Source organism: Equus asinus, chromosome 21 (genome assembly GCF_041296235.1).
Source record: "Equus asinus isolate D_3611 breed Donkey chromosome 21, EquAss-T2T_v2, whole genome shotgun sequence".
Lineage (NCBI taxonomy): Eukaryota > Metazoa > Chordata > Mammalia > Perissodactyla > Equidae > Equus > Equus asinus.
The window spans coordinates 46,475,474-46,492,462 of record NC_091810.1 but is presented as its reverse complement, the minus strand read 5'-3'; the positions used below and the strand labels follow the sequence as shown (position 1 = coordinate 46,492,462).

Here is a 16,989-nt window from a genome sequence, read left to right as displayed (position 1 = left end):
CCTTTCAGACTCGTTGGAACCTGCTCTCTACCTCTACCAGGGCCTCTAGTCCCCATTCTCTCATCTACCCTCCGAGCCCCCTCTGGCTTCTCTCCAGACACCTCTTGTTGGTGCTCCAGAGTCCCTAACCTTCCCGCTGCATCCACTTAATGCCAGTACACAAGTTATTATTCCAGGAGACACTGGGCTACATTTGTGGAACAATAACATATCTAGGGAAATTTTCCCTAAAAGTAGTCACCAAGAAATTCCAATTACAGGGGCCGGCCTGGAGGCACAGCGGTCAAGTTTTCACCTTCTGCTTCAGCGGCCTGAGGGTCGCCGGTTTGGATCCCCGGTGTGGACATGGCACTGCTTGTCCAGCCATGCTGTGGTAGGCATCCCACATATAGAGTGGAGGAAGATGGGCATGGATGTTAGCTCAGGGCCAGTCTTCCTCAGCAAAAAGAGGGGGATTGGCAGCAGATGTTAGCTCAGGGCTAATCTTCCTCAAAAAAAAAAAAAAAAGAAAAGAAAAGAAAAGAAATTCCAATTACATAAAAGGGTTAAATGCTCTACAAAAGCTTTCTTGGTTAACAGGAATTAACCTGATTATCCAGAGAACAAAAATGCTTTTGGCTTCCTAGAACCAATTTCTCCAGCCCTTCTCTTACAATGCACTTCCACACCTCTGTGCCTTTATGTGGCATTCTAACTGCATGGAAAACACTTTCCTCTTCCCTGCTCCATGAACTGCTACTCATGTCAAGGTCTGCCTGCCTTCCTTCTCCCCACTGTGCTTCCACATTACCTTTGTCTGTGCTGCTCCACTAGAATTTTTCAGACTGCTAAATTAGATGGCTGTACACATCTCTCTCTCACAGCTGAGTGTAAGCCACCTGAGGGCAGTAACTGGTTTTTATTCACCTTTGAATCCAACATAGTGCCTGGCACAGAGAACATGCAACAAAATGTTTTTTAAATTAAACTGAATTTTAATTTATAAAATTTAAAACTCTCCACAAGTATTGACCATGGGAATATACAAAAAAATCAGGTAAAGAAAATAAATAGGTAAGGGAAAATTGCATTACTGTCTTTGAGTATAAGAAGGTCTCTTTTGGGGATGCTCAACAGTTACCGACTATGATCAGAGAGAACCAAACAAGAGGATGTGTACTTAAAGCAAAAGAGATTGTGGCTGGGCATAAGGAGACTATTAATTGCTTGAAAACATAAACAGCTCAAGAAAAGTTGCACACAGAACTGGAAACGAAGTTTCTGACAAAGCACTGCTCTGGCACATCCAGATGCAGAGGAATCCTTAAGGCCCATTGCTGCTGTACCAAGGGAAATGGAGAGGAACAAGAAGCCGTCTTCAGAGATCAGGGGCAGAATCCCCAATGCCAGGAGCAAGCTAGCTGGCTCTTTCTACCTTTGCTGAACTGCAATAAAAAAGTACCTAAGTGCAGAGGGGAAAGGATCAGATAACAGGACAGGGGGGAGAATTCTGGAAATGTTCATTTTATTAAAATAGGAAGGAACTTTCTCCTCCATTGAGAGATGATTCTCTGGGGTTCCAGTGGAAAGGGTTTTGAAGGATTTACTCTAGCCAAGATGCCTTCTTTGCTGTCAAATGAAGTTAAATGTAGTTTAAAACCTGTTTTAATTTCCTCACAACCACTTAAAACTGCCACAATATACCACAAGTTTATATACACTCTTATTTACAAAAAAAAAAAAAAACCACGCAAAATACTCATCCAAAATAGTTATTTTTTAATCCCTTGAAGTTATACCATCAAACTTGATGGGGGTTATTTTAATAGGTATTCTTGTGCATATTTCTCCTTAAGTATACTTTATCCTCAACGCATAACTTTTAAAATTAAGAGAAAAACAGCAAGCAGGAAGGATACAATGCAATATGCATTTCATTTTGTTCCAAACAAGCAGCTTAAAAAAAAGATAACATACATTAAACAAAGTGCATCAGTTTCAACGAGTTAGTATTAGAAAGAGGCCTAAGGACAGTGCTGGAACCAGCCAGAAATCCTACCCTCGCAGGCCTCTGATTGTCTTTAGAGACTATTTAACCAAAAAAAGGAAGAAAGGAAGAGGAAAAGAAATGAGCACTTTAAAATCTCAAGAGAACCATTCAAACTGCACTTCCCTAGAGACTTCTTGCAAAAAGAGTTAAGGAACTGCCCAGTTTTAACTTTGTCTAAACTTTGTAACCACCAACAATCATCTGCTTTGGACTTGATTTGCCCCAAAGCCTACCCTCATCCTTTCAACACTATTTACCCACCTACATTCTGCCAAACTAGGCATATAGTTAGATTGACTAAACCACGTAGAAACCCTTAGGACTGAGTTTCCGTACATCCTGACAAGCTCCCTCCATCAGCATCATTTCACTAGTCATATCATCCTTTGCCTCCAGAAATAGTTGTAAACCCTTGCCTTCCATGGCTTAGGGTCCACACTCTACTGCTAGTGTTGAAGACTTGTCTGGCAAGGCTGTGGCTTATTTCCCTTTTAAAACAGTCCTTTGTGATAGCCCACAGCACCAAGACAAACCCGAAAAATGTGTTGTCAGAAAAGATATAAGAGGAGGGAGTTTTAGGCCTATTTCTCCATTCCCCCAACCCCCACTCCTGGTTTTGCCGATTCTTGTGAGACTCTTAGACTTAACTGAAACACCAGAACCAAGAAAATCAATCTCCAGTGCCTTTACCACCCATCACCTTCTATACATTTACCCCCAAGGCTGCCCTCAGAAACAAGCTACCAGTGTGGTCTGGAACAAATACAGAGGAAACCCCAAGAGAGCAGGCTTGGAACCAGATCCATTTGGACTGGGCTTTGAGTTTGGAACTCTTCTGCCAAAACTTCAAGTCCATAGGTGGCTTATTTGGATAAATTCAAATTTCCAAAGTATGCACATTCTCACATAACAGGTGGGAATCATTAAAATTCACTAGCAAACATCGTAAATAAATTCAAGGAAGGATTATAATTGCATGAAAGTGATTGATTTCTTTTTGGTTTTGCAGGAAGCTCTGTCCTACAGAGTTTCTGAGCCAGCACTATGACCATGACACATGGTTACTTATAGTGGACCCAGGACCACAGACAATCAAATTTTAAAAGGGGGTACCTGGTTCCCACCAAGATTTATACTTCATTTGTTAGTGATGTCTTCTCCTTCATCTTCATAAGGCCAACTGATAACACAGAACACGTTTGAACTTACTTACACACACACTCACACACCCACACATACAACATCCCCAATATACAGGACCAGAGTTCAAACCCAGTGTGTGTTTAAACTGTCAAAACTAAGCTCCTAACAACTCTCTCAGAGCTTCTGTGGGCATCAATCAGACCAGTAAATGGTGTTTTATATATAACAGTCTTTGGTGATAGGTGCCAAGTAACTAAATACCTGTGGCAGTTTTCCTAATGTCTCCATCTAGATAAATCTTATCTACTGTTAACAATTCCCTGATGTTCTGTGTGCCCCACAGAAATGCTTTTTGGCTTGAGAGAGGGGAATGGTTCTGAGTCCTACCCTACCTAAAGTCTCCTAAAGCTTTTAATTTGTATTCAGTTACCACATTAGTGACTGAATTGGTATAAAAGAGTGAGTAACATGTATTCAAGTCCTCAGGAAGCTTTGGTCCAATGCCCTCTCTCTCACAGTGAGAATAATTTTACTTTCAAAAGAGGCATACAGAGGCCAAGTTGTGAACTGGTTTTCTATGTCTGCCTCTATCACAATTCAATAAATATTTACCAAAAAGCCCATCTCTTCAAGAGGTTGGTAAGTACCCTTGCCTGACCTCATCTATCTATAATATAGATGCTGGAAGCCACCCACATTGCTAAAGAAAAGCAGATGGGTAAAAGCCCCCCTTAATGCATTCCTTGCATTAGCCACTGCAATGCTGCTTCAACTGAGAAGGAGGAAGGAACTTTATGAAGGAAAATAGCATAGTTCCCAGAAGCCCACAAAATATAGTCAGAATTTCACAGTAAATCTTCATGTGCAGTAAAAGGTTTCCCTAACACTCCAACAGAGCAGTAACAGGCTAATATGATCAGTCACTTCAAGGTTCAGGAGAATGGTCTAGTCCATTCACCTGTTTCCAAGCTTGTCAATTCAGGATCAAAAATGGTTCACAGAAAACTTTCTCACCTCAGGCAGGCTGTGGGGTCAGCTGAAAGTAAAATTCAGACAAATGCAGTCCCTCACAATGCACTTCTCGTAAATTTAAGAGGTTGGTACCTTTAAAAAACAAAGTTAATCTACCCATGTATGACATACAAACTTTTCACCCCAACACCACTAGTGAGCTACTGTCAAGCTTAAAATATGCTTCAGAATCAGACTGTCACTGCTGTCCTGCCTAGCCCCAGTAGCTTTGAGGCAAACGAAATCTAAATTTTATACTTAAAAAAAATGCCCTGTGCCAAATTGCTAATTATTCTCTCTCATGTAATATCTGGGAATGGGGTTGGGGTATATAAGTCTTCTTTAATGCAGTTGCCTGATAAACTGTATCTCAGGATGAGAATCCAAGAAATCTTTTTTTCTCCTTTATCTCCCCAAACCCCCTCTGTACACAGTTGTATATCTTAGTTGCACGTCCTTCTAGTTGTGGGAAAATCCAAGAAATATTAAGGGAAACCCAACTTACTTGTTTATTTAGAGTCAGCTTCTTTTTAGGAGAAAGCTAAGCTGGAATAATCATGGTATGGACAGACGAGCCAGTTGGGCCCTACCTATACCAGATCAGACTACTCAGGGGCCACATGTTTCACCTTCCAGGGGCTTTGCCCCCTTCAACTGTAAAGGGAGGTGTTCTAAATTCTATGGTTTCTGAAGAAGTCAAAAAGAGAAACAATATAACATATTCATTGTTGCATTTGGCAAATTCCCTCTTATAGTAAATAAAACTCATTTTCCTAAGTAAGACAACAATGTTAATTAATTCTAGACTTTTTTGTTCCACTGGTCTTCTTCAAGGAACCCTCTTTGGCTTAGTGCCTTGACAGCTGAGCTCTCAGGAAATTTTATCATGCCAGAAAACCCCCCCAAAAGTCTATCTACTTAACACTAATTGTTCTCAAGCATCTTATATATGCTTCTCTTCTATGAGCAGAGAGTCAAATTTTTAAAAACTGGATCTCTGAGTAAGTTCAAACATATTAACTTTTACTTAAATTAAGCTTCTTTCCAGGTCTGTCTGGTACTAACCTAAGCAAAGAGTTGATGCTTAATGTATGGTTTGGTTGAGGGCTTGAGTTAAGGTGGTTCATATACATCCAGTGAAGAGAGGACCCGGACTATACAATGTTTGCCAATGTCCATAAAAACAATTGGGGGTGGGGGGGAAAAAGGAAAAAAATCACAAGCAATTTAAATTTGTAATATTACCTTATATTTGTATAGTTGTTTAGAATTTGCCCAGCTTGTAGTCTTAAAACATGTTCAAATCTTGAAGAAGAATGATTAGGTTATAAATTTGCAGGTGGCTAGGATAATTAAAAAAAAACAAAAAACAAAAACACTCAGCAAAGCAAACCATTTAAAAGAAGCTATCTATGTATGTGTCTTTTGTCATTCCTCCTGGCTGGAACAGTACAGCAAATGCTACTATTCTATAATAGCCACCAGTGCAATCATCAATGAAAATCACCTGTAGTTTCATATCAGCTTGAGCTGGCTCTAAAGAAACACCTAAAGGAAAACTGAGTTATTGGTGGGTATCCTCAGACCGTAGATTACATTCAATTTAAAGGTTTAACCAAAGAGAAGTGTAAATGTGACTATGCAAAGAGGTTTCCAAAATCTTTAACCACCTCTCAATCTTTATCTGCTACTGAGAGCACACTGTTACAGAAACCCCATGCTCTGCACCACCCCCAAGCACATTTTCTCTGTCGTGCTTCTACACTATCTGCCTGGAGAACACCGAGAAAAAGGGGAAATGGGCTTTACTGTGGGTCCAAGGAACACCTACAGATTTTAACCCAAAGTGAGGACTCCCGAAATGAAACAGACAAACAACTGTAAAGAAGGTAAACAAAATAAAAGCCACTGAAGTCGCTTTGAAAACTAATGGGGAGAGAGCAATTAAACTGAAATACCAAGAATCTTTGAGAAACTACTTAAAACAGAGAGTCCAAGCTGGGTCAAGATGGAAAACAATGACAATAGAGTTCTTAGATCAGGTCAGTTAAGGAACTGGTGTCAGTGCTCACATAATGTTTTTAAGAAAGCAAACAGTGTTTTTTTCCTCCAACTTCTGTCATAGTTGTAGTGTTCATGTAGCTTAAAAATGGCATCATACAAAAACCCTCATACATGGCTGTAAGCTCAATTATCAACAGAGGTAGTAAACAAAGGAACTCCTAAGAATAGATTTTAAAATGGATCAAAGTGTGACTGTACATTCAAAACCCTAGAGCCACATAATCATCCCCAAAATGAACTGTTTTAATTTAAAAAATCTTAAAAACACAATGACAATGAAGCACTGATGTGCCTTAGGCATAGTCCCAAATCAGTGCTGACTTAAAGCTATGTCCTCTCTTTCCAAGAAAGAGGAAGCAGAGAACAAAGTTCAATCTACAATGGGAAGGAACAGAACAAAAGAAAACATCCAAAAGGATGCTTGCCAGCAACCTAGATTCTTCTTCATTTTCAGGCCACACCACTGGAAACGCTTATTCTTCTTATAAGAATCTTTTCTTCACAATTTTTTTTTTAACTGCAATTTGCTGAACAAGAGATGCCCACATTTCCACTGGCAGGAGAGCCACTTCTGTGCAGTTTTTGCTTCCTTAGTGTGGGTCCTCCTTCCCTGAAAGTGCAAAGAGAGCAAGCCGACACCTGCAGCGCCCAGGGCCCCAGGACTATTTCAGCTCCGTTTGTAGAGCATGGCAAAGGATTTGCTGCATTTGTGCTTCAAAGATACAGCTCACTTTGGTTGTCCTTCTCAGTTGGCAAACTGCTCATAAAAAGCAAACTTGATCCTCTCTATGTGATGACAAAGTTTGATGGCAGGGCCCAATTTTAAGTCCATGCACTCTTGAACGGTGGGAAGGGTAAGGAGCAACAGGGCCTGACCATCAATTTCCTGTTAAAGTATAAAATACAAATTAACTATGATGTGCACATGAATGGCAGCTTGATCATGACAGCCGCCATTCTCTTTGGCTTTGTAAAAAGCGTAGTCCCTGTGCTTTCATTACTTTTTCCCTTTAAACAAGTACCACATATTTCCTTTTAATTGCCTCTCATAGTCCTCCAGACTAATTAATCTTCAGAATTAATAATAAAGTTTTATGAAGGATAGGAATCCATTCTACAGTTTCTGCTCTGCAGAAATTCAGTAAACTAACTAGCCTTGTAAGTGGCAACAAAATGTGCCAAAAGAAACATCTTTTTAGAGGACTCTTTCTAAATCTGAAAGAAAATGTATTTTGCTGCTCTGTAACATTCATTAAAGCCTGATAAGCCCTTCAAAGATGTTTAGTTATGAATCTCCCCAATTATTGAAACAAAATTTATTTCAATATTTAAGGCTGTAGATATTTCTGTTTTAGACAACTTGCCTTAAAATTAATCACCACTTTAGAACCTAATACACTACAGATGTTAATTATTTTTTTAAAACAAGCAAATCGTTATTTTGGAAAAGAGAAGGACAATTACACATAGCATGCTTTATTTTAAGCTATTTAAATATTTGGGAGATAGAACCAAATTCTTAAGAAAAATGGAAGTGCAATGATAATCTACTTCAACTATAAAGGAAGTCAGATAAATAACTATTATCCTACTCCTAAAAAGGGAATTAAAATAATTTTTTCTTTTGCATAGAAATATTTTTCCTAAGTCTTGTAAATAAATTGCTATTACATCCATAGTCCTTTGCTAAAGAAACATATTAATAAAAATTAAAAGTCTGTTATTACCTGGTCTAGGAATATTCTTGCTAATGGAGCACAGTCGGTGGATCTGATGAACCGCACAACATCTGCCACACTCCACTTCAGGGGGTTACTGTCCAGGTGAAGCCTTTCAGCAACTTCGATCTTTATTTCCTTTATTCCCCACAACAAAATCAAACCAAATGGTATAAGAGGTATTTTATTATAAAAAAAAGTCTCTCTATATAAATTCATAACCCCTTAAGGCAGGATTTAAAGTGGTTTTTAATGAGAAATATGAGGAAATCATATGTAAATATGATTTCTCCCAGCAAAGATGCCATCTTATTTATAATAAGAAGTATCAATGGGAAAGAACTTATCTCAAAGTCAGCACAAGTAACTTGGACAGTTAAACAGAGAAACACTTTTTAAATCTCCCCTTTGTTCCTTTTGGTCTATTTCAACTTACTCTCTGGTAGGGCACTGAAGTGAATGGGATGGTATTTCCAATGAAAGAAGGCTTAACTAAATTATAAGGAGAAATCATTTATTGCTTCTGAATATTAAACATATTCTGAATATATTCAGAATATATTTAAAAAGCAATCCAGTTTTAAAACACTAACTTTTTTTAAGTTATTTTATTGAGGTCATATTGGCTTATAACATTGTGTAATTTCAGGTGGACGTCTATCAGTTTCTGTATAGACTGCACCGTGCTCACCACCAACAGTCTAGTTTTTATCTGTCACCAGACTCATGTGCCCCTTTACCCTTTCACCCTCCCCTTGACCCCCTTCCCCTCTGGTAACCACTAATCTGTTCTCCTTATCCATGTGTTAAAACACTAACTTAACTGCCATTCTTGTAGTGTGTGTGTATGTTTTATAATATGCATATACGTATATATTAAATATACTAAACAAAATGGCTTAACCAGAATCAAAAGGATAAATGATTTATTTCTATAAAACCATACATATTATGAAAAATATTAAGGCAGTTTTCCTTAAACTAAATGACAGCCTACACATAAACTAGCAATGAAACATTCTTTTACTTAAAACAAGAAGCCACTTTAAGACCTTCCTCCTGATAAGTAGTTCATCTCCAAATAACCCTTGAAACGCAAGTAAATCACTGAATTTGAAATCATTTAAAAAGAGACCCAGCGGGCCAGCCCTGGTGGCCTAGTGGTTAAGTTCAGCATGCTCCGCTTCAGCAGCCCGGGTTCGGTTCTTGGATGTGGACCTATACCACTCATCTGTCAGTGGCCATGCTGTGGCAGTGGCTCACATAGAAAAAGATGAAGATTGGCAACAGATGTTAGCTCAGGGAGAATCTTCCTCAGCAAAAAATAAAAAATAAAATAAAAAGAGATCAGGAAATTCAACTGAAGCCTGTATTGAAATAAGTGGAATGCCAACACCATTAACAATTAAGATTCTAGAGAGAGAGAAAAAAAACACTGCATTTTTAAAATGGGTACCTTTGGCGAAGGAGGTTTATTCTCATCATCAGAAAATGAAAAGGTGCGAAGCTCTCTTTTTCTCCTTTGTCTTTCTGGAGGGAGTGATGTGGATATCTCACTTTGGGTGGGAGAGGAAGAGCAGGACTTTTTTTCCGACATTTCTGACTCTTCCTGTAGCTCGTCCTGCTGCTCAGATGTACTGCCCTCGCTTAGGGAATCATCATCTCCTTCATCTGGGTCATCTTCATCTTCACCCCCACTTCCCTGGAGGAAAAGGAAAGAAGTCTCACTGAAATTCAGGACAAATCAGTTCCTGGGCCACAAAACCGTGTTCTATTGGCCAGAGATCTGAATTAGAAAGACCTAGAGGTATTCCTTCTATGTCTATATTGTAAAGCAGTGATCTCTTGGCTTCTAGACATTACAGGTACATCACAGATCTCGTACCTGGGGAGAGCCCGCTGGGGTATTATCAACAGATGCAGAGGAGCGTTTCTTCTTATGAACAAAAACATTTTTCCGCCTCTTTCTCCTCTTACTGGCTTTTTTCAGGGCACATGCTAAGTTACTATGCCCACCAGGTGGCCTCCCAATTCTTTTATTTTTCTTCTTTCCATAATAGTGTGCTAAATGTGAATGACAAAGAAAAGTGAAGTAGCTTCATTATTTTTGTGCACTTCAAACCACAAGAGATTCCACTAACAGCAGAAAACAGGTACACTGTATTTGATTAAAGTTTAAATTCCATACAGCGGAATAATCTTAACTGTACAGATCTTAAATGTACAGTTTGCTTAGTATTGACAAAGGCATAAACCTGAATAATCCTCCTCCTAACAAGATATGGAACATCTCCCCCAACCCAGAAAGTTCCCAGGGTCCCTGCCTAGTCAGTCTCCCTCACCATAAGCAACCACTATTCTGATTTACATCACTATAGGTTAGTTCTACCTCATCTATACAACCATTCAGCAGGGACTTTTTTGTGAAGGCTTCTTTCACCCAGTATGTTTTGAGTTTCATCTATGCTTTTGTGTGTATGAGTAGTCCATTCCTTTATATTGAGGAACAGCATTCCATTGTATGAACATACCAGTTTATCTATTTTTCTGTTGATGGGCATCTGGCCTGTTTCCAGGTTTTGGCTATTATTAATTAAGTTGCAAAGAACATTCCTGTACAAGGCCATTAGTGGGCATGTTTTCATTTTCCTTGGATAACTACCTAGGAATGGAATTGCTAGATCATATGGTAGATGTATGATTAACTTTTAAAGAAACTGACAGTTTTCCAAAAGGGTTGCATAAACTTACACCCCACCAGCAATGCACAAGAGATCTAGTTACTCTACATCTTTGCCAACATTTGGGATTATCAAGTCTTTTTTATGTTAGCCAATCTAGTGGATCTGAAGTAATTTCTCATTGTAGTTCAAACTTGCATTTCCCTGACAACTAATGATACTGAGCATGTTTTCATGTGCTTATTGGCCATCTGCATTTCTTTTTTTGTGAACTGTCTACTCGAGTTGTTTATTCATTTTTTAAAATGGCTTTCTCTTGTTTCTTTAACTTTTTATTGAGATATAATTCACATAACATAAAATTCATCATTTTAAAGTATACATATTCAGTGGTTTTTAGTATATTCAGTATTTGTGCAACTATCACACAAAATATCTGGAAAATATTTTAATATACCCTGGAGAGAAGTTCTTTGTTAGATATATGTACTAAGAATATTTTCTCTAAGACTGTGGCTTCTCTTTTCCTCCTTATAAACAGTATTATTAAAAGAACAGAAGTTTTTAATTTTCCTGATGTTTAATTTATTAGTTTTTTCCTTTATGTTAGTGTATTCTGCGCCCTCTCTAAGAAACCTTTGCCTATCCCAAGATCTGGAGGATATCTTCCTTGTTTTCTTCTATAAGCTTTACAGTTTTAGCTTTTACTTTAGGTCTCTGATATCTTGAATTAATTTTCACATATAGTTATTTAGGAGCCAAGAAGTTTTGTTTTTGTTTTTTTGATTTGGATATCCAACTGTACCAGTGCCATCTGTTGAAAGAATTCCTTTCCTCATTAAAATTCCTTGTCATATTTGTTGAAAATCATTTAACCATATAAGTTTGGGTCTATTTCTGGACCCTCTATTCTGTCCCATCACTCTATTTGACTATTCCTTCATCAATACCCCACTTTTGATTACTATAGCTTTAAGGTAAAACTTGAAGTCAGACACAGCAAATCCTCCAACTTTATTCTTCTTTTTCAGGATTGTTTTGGCTATTCTAGATCTTCTGCATTTTCATACACATTTTAGAATATGGAGACAATTCCAAAAATTACACATACATTATTCTAGCTCTGAGTTACATATTAAAGTAATATAAAAATATAATGTAATTTCTTGCAAAAAATGAATTCTAAAGGATATAAGTCCATTTGATATCACTCAAATTACTAACTGGGAAAAATTATAGACTCTCTCCTAAAATTTAGGCTAATGTCAACTATATCATTGTGAAAAATAAATTCAGACAAAAACCATAATAAAATCCTCATATCTTCCAAAGTCTCAAAGTGGTATACTTATATATGTACTTATGTGAATAGTATATTTCACTTAGCTACTAATAATTGCAATTTGCTAAACTAAGGGCTAAATTTGACACAATAATAAGCTAAGGCAATCCCTGCCCTCAAGGAGTTTACAATCCAGTAAGTATAAATAGAAACAAGAAGGTAAGACTTTATATGATTTTATGATTCAAACACTGATTATAAAGCTCATCATGCTAAATGTGGACCTTGGATCAGCAGCATCAGCTGCATCTGAGAGCTTGCTGGAAATGCAGACACTTAGCCCCAGGTACCTATAGACTTAATAAATCAAAACCTCCAGTTTAACAAGATCCTCAGGTGATTCGCATGTTTGACAAAGTTTAAGAGATGCAGAATTAGACACCTCTAAAAGAAATCTTCAGATTTAACAAGGTAAAATCCTCCTCTGTATTAATTCTGCCAAGTGACATCAGGGCTTGCAGGATTTAAAGAATGGTAGGATCATAATTTGTCTTTGGGTAACAATGCCTTGACAAGGCTCCAAATTGGAAATTTCAATCTGTATGACTTTTTCCCCCTTGTTTTGCAGCTTTACAAAGAAGAAGATAAGCAATGAGTGGAACAGGTGCTGGCATGGTGGTTCAGAGTGAGGTCTGCAACTGTCCCCTCTTCTACAATCCATCCTTCATAACCACACTGGCTTCCTTGCAGCTCCTCACAGATACTAAGCGTGCTCCTGCCTCAGGTGCTTTTGCTGCCCCCTACCCAGCACGCTCTCGCCCAGATGTGTGCACAGCTGACTCTCTTGCTTCCTTCACAGTTGTTACCTGTCAGGAAGACTTCCCCCACCACCTGTGTAAACAGCACCCCACCCACTTCCACCTCCCAGGCTTATTCGCTTTCTTAATTTGCTTGTTTATCTTGCTTCATTTTTCTCCATAGGATTTCTATGTATTTGTTCACTTCTTTATTATGCGTCTCCCACATTAAAATGTAAACTCAATGAGGACAGGAATTTTTTTTCTGTACTATCGTATCCCAGTGCTAGAATAGTGGCAGCACATAGTGTACACATAATAAATACTTGCAGAATGAAATACAAATCCTATTAGATGCAATAGCTAATTTATATACATGCTATTTATGACAGTTGGCAAACTAGGGCCTGTGGGCCAAATCTGGCCATGGCCTGTTTGATATGGCCCTCAAGCTAAAAATGGTTTTTAAATTTTTAAAAGTGTTCTTTAAAAAAATGAAAATAAAACAAAACAAAAAAGAATACGCAACAGAGATTATATGACCCACAGCCTAAAATATTTATTATCTGGCCCTTTACAGAAGAAGTTTGTGTACCTCTGCTATAGGTGAATATCTGCAAAATAAAAATTTTCCAGGACATAAGGTATGGTTAGCAGCTACAGTTAACAATTTGAAAAACATGACTCACTATATTTGGTCTTTGTAAGTACAGAGCAGTTTTCAGAACACTTATCCAGAACCATCCGTGGGCCAAAGAGATTAGGACAGCACTCCAGTTTGATACAGGTTTGCCGGCAGAATTCCGTCACTCGATCTGCTGTCTTCACTATCTCAACAGTAGCCCGGTAACTCTTCCCTTTGTATCTGCCATTGGAAGATATCAGATACCAAGTTTACTGGGCCAGTAATTACTCAGAGAAAAATCATGTATATTAACAGATATGAAAAATATTTTTGCTTCTTAGAATATTCTATGTTCTTTATAGTTTGGGGACTGTGAAAACAATAAGGAGTTAATGCATACTGTACTTAAATTAATCTAGTAAGCTATGACAACAAAAAACTAAGTTTTTACATTAGCAAAATAAGGTTCCTATTTTCTGTTCCTAAGTTTAAAGTTTTCAAATAGTAATTTCAACAGTGGCTACTAAAAGAAACATGACTTTCATTAAGTCTTTCCTTACCCTAGGGCAGTGATCCTCAGAGTGTGGTCCATGGACCAGTATACTGGGCAACTGTTACCCATCCATGACAAGCTCAGGTCCGAAAACAAGGATAAATGTATATAAACTTTCACAGTAATTTGAAAAAGTAATTTTATGGCTCTTAAATCAAAAATTTTTACCATATGTTATAAAAGTATTGGTCCATGACAGAACGGAAACTTAAAGAAGAAAACAAACCTGGTTCTTCACCACAAATAGTTGACAAAGAACTGCCCAAGGGAACACAAGTATTCTAATATCATCCATGGAAGAAATGATTCTGTGACCTGCTAAAGACGAGTCAGAAAAAAGGGCAGAAGAGCCTACTCACTTGGCTTTTAGGACTTCCCCACATCCGTGCCACACAGAGTCTTTGTCTAGCTGCAGCTCCCGAAGGACACGGCTGGGTTTATAGGCTGCATTGATAAGTAAAGTGAGGACCTGCACTCCATTTTTAAAGCAGAAATTTGGGTTGAAAAGGAGAAAAGCAGACCATTAGAATCTTGCTATCCCCTAGATGTCATTTAGGAGATTAATTCTAATCATATTAATTAATAAAATAGTAACACTGAAGATATGACTCTCAACCAAAGCTGCAAATAAGACAGTAACTGGACCCTCTTCAATATTCAAAATATTATGTAATGTCAGCAAGAAATAGGCACCATGAATTAAAAATTACTCTAGCACATGCGTCCAACTCCTTTCCCAGTCACAGTATACACGGAAGCTCCAGCCTCCCCAGACCCTGCCTTGCAACCCTACCTAAGGCTGAAAGGTTCAACAGTCCTCACATCTGTTATCCACAGTGTGGAACCCCGGCTGGGAAGCTCTGCAAGTCCAGCAGACATGTAGCTTTATCATGGTCCCCAGTAAATGCCACAGCCTCTCAGTCTTAGACTACTCTCACATTCACTCTTGCACAGTTCTCATGTGGTCTCTGACGGAAGACCTTTCTACACTGACAGAAGTGAACCTGCTATGTGAAGAACTGCTTAGGTGAATGTTCCATAGGGGCAGAAATAATCACATGCCCAGTTCATTGTCCAATACATGAGAAAAGTGAGTCACTTTTGATAAAACCTAGAGTTGTCACATCTATGGCAGGCAGATCCTTGTATGAATGAGTCTATGAAACTGCTGTGGAATTTCCAGACTCTTTTGCTCTAGCCAAGAACCTTACCTCTCTAAGGACCAGAACACAATTCCCAGGTCCTACACACTGAGGCAGCTCAGCAATTCTTCCTTTGTTAAGATAAGGCCCTGAGAAGCAACGGTGGTTGAAGTATATCTTTGGACAGCAATATTTTCCATTAATCACAACTGGGAAATGAAGAGAAACAAATATTCAGAATACAGTCATTTTCCACTCCATGCTTCCAAAGTTGCATTACTGGAGGGAAAAACAAGCATATACTGCATTATATGAAGTTAGGAATTACATATTTTGAAGCTTAACATGTTGTCTGAGAGTGCCCTTGAAATATCTTATACTTAGAACAACTCTATTATAGCGCTTATCACTCTGCTGAAATCAAATAACATCCTGAATTAAGTGCAGACTAACTCCTGGGTTAATGAGACATTATTCCAGAGCCTTATATTTCCATCAATAAAAGAAGTAAAGGATTTACTACAAGAACCCATGATGATTCCTGACGACCAAGTATTCCATAATCTATTCTGGAATATTTCTAGGAAGTGATGATGAATATTATCTAGAACTACAGTTTGTCCTCTTAAAACCTCCAAATTAGCATGCTGGCAGCTTTTGATGACGTGGGAGTCCCCCCATCTCTGAGGTTCCCCAGAGGGCTGAAAGTACGCCGTGACCACATCCCTAAATGCTTTAAGTACTGTGGGGTGTAGCTGGCCCAGAGACCCCTTTCAACTGTCTTTCTGTACGAATACCGTACTTCCAATACAGTGTTTTTTTAATCCACTCATAGTGGGTGGCAATTCAGCTATGCAATGTAAAAAATTCAAAGGCACTAAAACATCTTCATTTTCAGATAAAGCAGAGAAGCTCTTCTGACGGGTGCTGTCCTGTTAAGCCAACGTTAAGGAATGGAGATGTGTGTACATCGCCCACTGTTGACAGGACCTTGATAAGACCCTGAAGTATACAATGCCCACTCTTTCATAAGAATGCAGTCTTAGCACAATGGTCAGCATGTCTGTGCCCACTTCTCCATTTGAACTCTGCCACCCAGGTCATCCTCTTCAGGATTAAGGCACTTATGCTCCCTGCTGCTGGGAACGTTGGCAGTTTAGAGCTCTCAGTTCTAAGTCTATCCTGGAATTACCTCAATCAGGAATTGCCCTCAGGAGGAGGGAGCCAACTTGCCCAAGGTCTCACCCTTGGTGAGGTGGGGAGTGAGCAGCAGCCCACTTCTAATAACTGACCAGTAAGGGAGTACAAAGGTGTGGTCACCACGCCTCAATTAGGGAGGACTCCAAGTGGCTACACCAGCTTAAAGGCTCCCTGTGGGACTGGAAGAAAGTTCTGTTACAACTGCATTGTGGCTCAACTTTTCCCTCTGCCCAATCCTGGTTCCTTTACCTCTCCCAGGAGCTATTCCCTAAAGCACTCCCAAATGAAACTCCTGCATACAAATATCAGACTCTCAGACTGTTTCCAAGGTAACCTGACCAATGACAAAACCCAAACCAAAAAGAACTTGGCTGTGGTCATGTGGGAGATATTAATACCTTAATTCTGCAGTTTCAGTAGGCATTAGAATAGCCGGTAATACAACAAAAACAAGGAGTTACTTATTTTTTTTACTTACTTTACTTTTTGATATCAGATCAAAACCACAATGAGATTTCACATCACTATTATCAAAAAGACAAGAAATAACAAGAGTTGAAGAGGACGTGGAGAAAAGAGAACTCTTGTGCACAGTTGGTAGGAACATAACCTCAAAAACTTAAAATGAGAGCTACCACGATCTAGCAATTCCACTTCTGGGTATTATCTGAAGGAAACAACAACACTAACTTGAAAAGATATCTGCACCCCTATGTTCACTGCAGCATTGTTTACAACAACAAA

General features: G+C 38.6%; 1 protein-coding gene across 4 annotated transcripts in view; it reads right to left on the bottom strand.

Moving 5' to 3' along the window:
• Positions 1–1,738: 1,738 nt before the first annotated feature.
• The window catches only part of SFMBT1 (Scm like with four mbt domains 1), a 141,543-nt gene continuing 126,292 nt past the window's right edge, over positions 1,739–16,989 (bottom strand). For all 4 annotated transcript variants that reach the window (XM_014826594.3, XM_070492755.1, XM_070492756.1 and 1 more), the window contains 7 exons: positions 15,115–15,254; positions 14,263–14,372; positions 13,415–13,590; positions 9,851–10,029; positions 9,422–9,667; positions 7,975–8,103; positions 1,739–7,133 (listed from right to left, as the gene is read on the bottom strand). In XM_014826594.3, coding sequence (XP_014682080.3) covers positions 6,993–7,133; positions 7,975–8,103; positions 9,422–9,667; positions 9,851–10,029; positions 13,415–13,590; positions 14,263–14,372; positions 15,115–15,254 — 1,121 coding nt within the window. In that variant the 3' untranslated portion in view covers positions 1,739–6,992. The remainder of the gene's footprint in view (positions 7,134–7,974; positions 8,104–9,421; positions 9,668–9,850; positions 10,030–13,414; positions 13,591–14,262; positions 14,373–15,114; positions 15,255–16,989) is intronic.